The 2,712-nt window shown below is 40.3% G+C and overlaps 1 protein-coding gene across 1 annotated transcript in view; it reads right to left on the reverse strand.

The window, feature by feature from the left end:
* Nucleotides 1-2,712, reverse strand: part of DIS3L (DIS3 like exosome 3'-5' exoribonuclease) — a 44,297-nt gene that overhangs the window by 33,540 nt on the left and 8,045 nt on the right. The window contains exon 2 of the mRNA XM_019503958.1: nucleotides 2,060-2,213. Coding sequence (XP_019359503.1) covers nucleotides 2,060-2,103 — 44 coding nt within the window. The 5' untranslated portion in view covers nucleotides 2,104-2,213. The remainder of the gene's footprint in view (nucleotides 1-2,059; nucleotides 2,214-2,712) is intronic.

Here is a 2,712-nt window from a genome sequence, read left to right on the forward strand (position 1 = left end):
CCCCCCCCCCCCCCCCCCGCCAGATTTGTGAGTGGGGCGAGGGCAGGCTGCCCACTGCAGGGTCAGAGCCAGATGCTGCACCGGCCTCTTCCCAGTGGGGGGGCTGGGCCAGGGCTGCGCTCACAGCGGTGGGGCAGGCAGTGGTGGTGCTGGGAGGGGTGGCTACAGTAGCCACCCCATAGCCACCCCTCCTAGCGCCACTGCCACCCACCCTGCCCCCTCGGAACCCAGCCCCAGCCCAGCCCCCCTGCCAGGAAGAGGCCATTGTAGCCCCGGCCCTGAACCCACAGCAAACAGCTTGCCCTCACCCCATGCACAAGTCCAGGTGGGGCACATGTCTCCCCTGGGGTTACACTCTGGCCAGGCAGCGCCTGCCCCACTCCCTCCCTCACTGTGCGGGCCTCAGTCTGCTCCTCCCCCCAGACTTACCAGCCAGATGCTGCTCTCCAAGCTTCCAGGCTGCACTCCTGGCTGTGTGCATGATTCTGCTGCGTGCATGCATGCAGCATTTAACGGTGGCATTAGTAGCTACACTGGCCAAAAACAGCCGATTGCTGATAATATTAATTTTCCTTTTATTGGTGCTATTTCGGTATGCGACTAACATATCGGTGCACCTCTAACTCCCTTAGTTGTAAAGTTCACTTGCAGGCAAACTTTATTAAAAAATTTAAAAGTTACTGTGTTTCTTAAAATAAACCACAGTTTCCGTTTAAATGTACAGTTTTCATTGCAGTATCTTTGGTGTAGGGATATTGTTTTATTTGACTGTAAAGTGTCATAAACATTTAGGCTGCTGTTTAAATGATGGATACCTTTCCACTAAAGACTTTTGATTATTTTAAGCATCCATTTTTTTCTACTGATCTGAGATTTAATCTTTTCCAAGAATATAGACTCATAATAGCATAAAACCTCTTTTGCTCAGGCTCTCTTTTCTGTAAATTAGAAACCCATATTTCCCTTCAAGGGAGGATCTGAAACACAATTTTAGAGATTGGTAGGAAGCGTTAAAAACTTCAAATTACTATGCATTATTTTAAGGAGTTATTCCAAATAAAGCTAAACACAATTTTTACTGTTATTGGAAAACTGATTACCATCTTAATAATTAAAACATAATAGAAATTCTGCTGGTTCAAATGTCAATACCTCCAGCTACTCAGCAGATGCTTTTTCCTTGCTGTATTTATTTTAGTATTTTTATATATTACTTGGAAGCAAGTCATGTGTCATCATGACTTATTGCCATTTTAATCCAAAAGAATGCCAGCTTTAACTTCTGTAATGAATGTCCCAATTAATAAATACACTGTATTTCTCTCTCTCTCTCTCTCTCTCTCTCTCTCTCTCTATATATATATATGGCAACCTTTTTTCAATAGGGTACAGTAAGTACAAAGCACATAAATTATAACTTGATCAAGGCTTAAAGTTGCCTCCTCGTTGGGGCAGAAACATCACCTTCATATGTATTTGTACAATATCAGTGAGTGCCAACTGCAGCCCCTGTGTGCTTTGGTAATATAAACATTAAATTGTAATATGATAACAGTTCCTCTTAAAGAAAAGTTGCAACAGCATAGTACCCATGCAAAGTACTCATTTTACTAAATTACTGTGCTAGGGTTAAACCAATCCCATTAGTAACCTTACATATACAGTGGGTCGAATAATAGATATGAAAAATTCTTGCCCCTCTATCCTGACATACACATTTACAGCCTGGAAACTGCAAAAAAAGATTATGTCACATAGGTATAGTGTCTTTAGCTATTGCCATGAGGTCATTAGATTACATAATAATAATAATAACAGTAATCGTACTGCTCCTATCTTGTGAAAACAGAATAGGAAATGATGCCTCTGGTTATCAAGTCAGTCACAATTTCTTCCCTCTAAAATTACATTAGAACTCTTGAAAGATTTATTCAAAAAATAAAAGAGGGTCTTCTATCAAGTTCAGATTGCTATGCTGAAACACGTATACATCTTCCCACTTTAATACCTGCACATTTTAAAAATCTGAAGGAGTAGTAAATTATTATGGGATAAATACCTGCGACCTCTCTGATGCTGCACGGCTTGACATGCTGTTTGCATGAAAATAATACCCTTCAATTCTGGAAATTCAAGAATCTCAAGGTAATCTTGAACAACCTTCCAGTCAGGGACAACATAGTGAGTCACATCATCTGACAACAATTTCCCATCTGAAACATAATTCAAATTTTAGATGTGTAAACAACATTTGCAACACTGGTTTATTAATAAATGTCTGCCATGCTAGGAAATCCTAGTTGTACAGAATAAAAATATATACGCATCTTTAACCTCCTACTTTTCTAATGTCTCATATGGTACAACCTTGCCTCATTTTGCTTTCTGGGATTGAGGGCTTCTATATATTGACATAATCTTATGAAAATAACTGAAAGGGAACAAAGGTTTAATTTCATTATACAACTTAGCGTGCAGACAATAGATCATTTTCTCTGCTATTGTGGAAAAAAAATTGAAAAAAAGATTTGATACAAAATCTCCTATGGATTTATGCAATGGGGTGTATTCTTTCCAGGAATTGCTCCCACAGATGTTGTTACCAGCCAATAACCCACTTACTGCTGGCAGGCTTGCCTAGAGCCCTTTCCCCATATTAACAATATGCACATAAGCATACACATTTGGAAAAAAGACACTTCTCCAAAATTG

Source organism: Gavialis gangeticus, unplaced genomic scaffold (assembly GCF_001723915.1).
Source record: "Gavialis gangeticus isolate Ggan-Ray unplaced genomic scaffold, GavGan_comp1, whole genome shotgun sequence".
NCBI lineage: Eukaryota > Metazoa > Chordata > Crocodylia > Gavialidae > Gavialis > Gavialis gangeticus.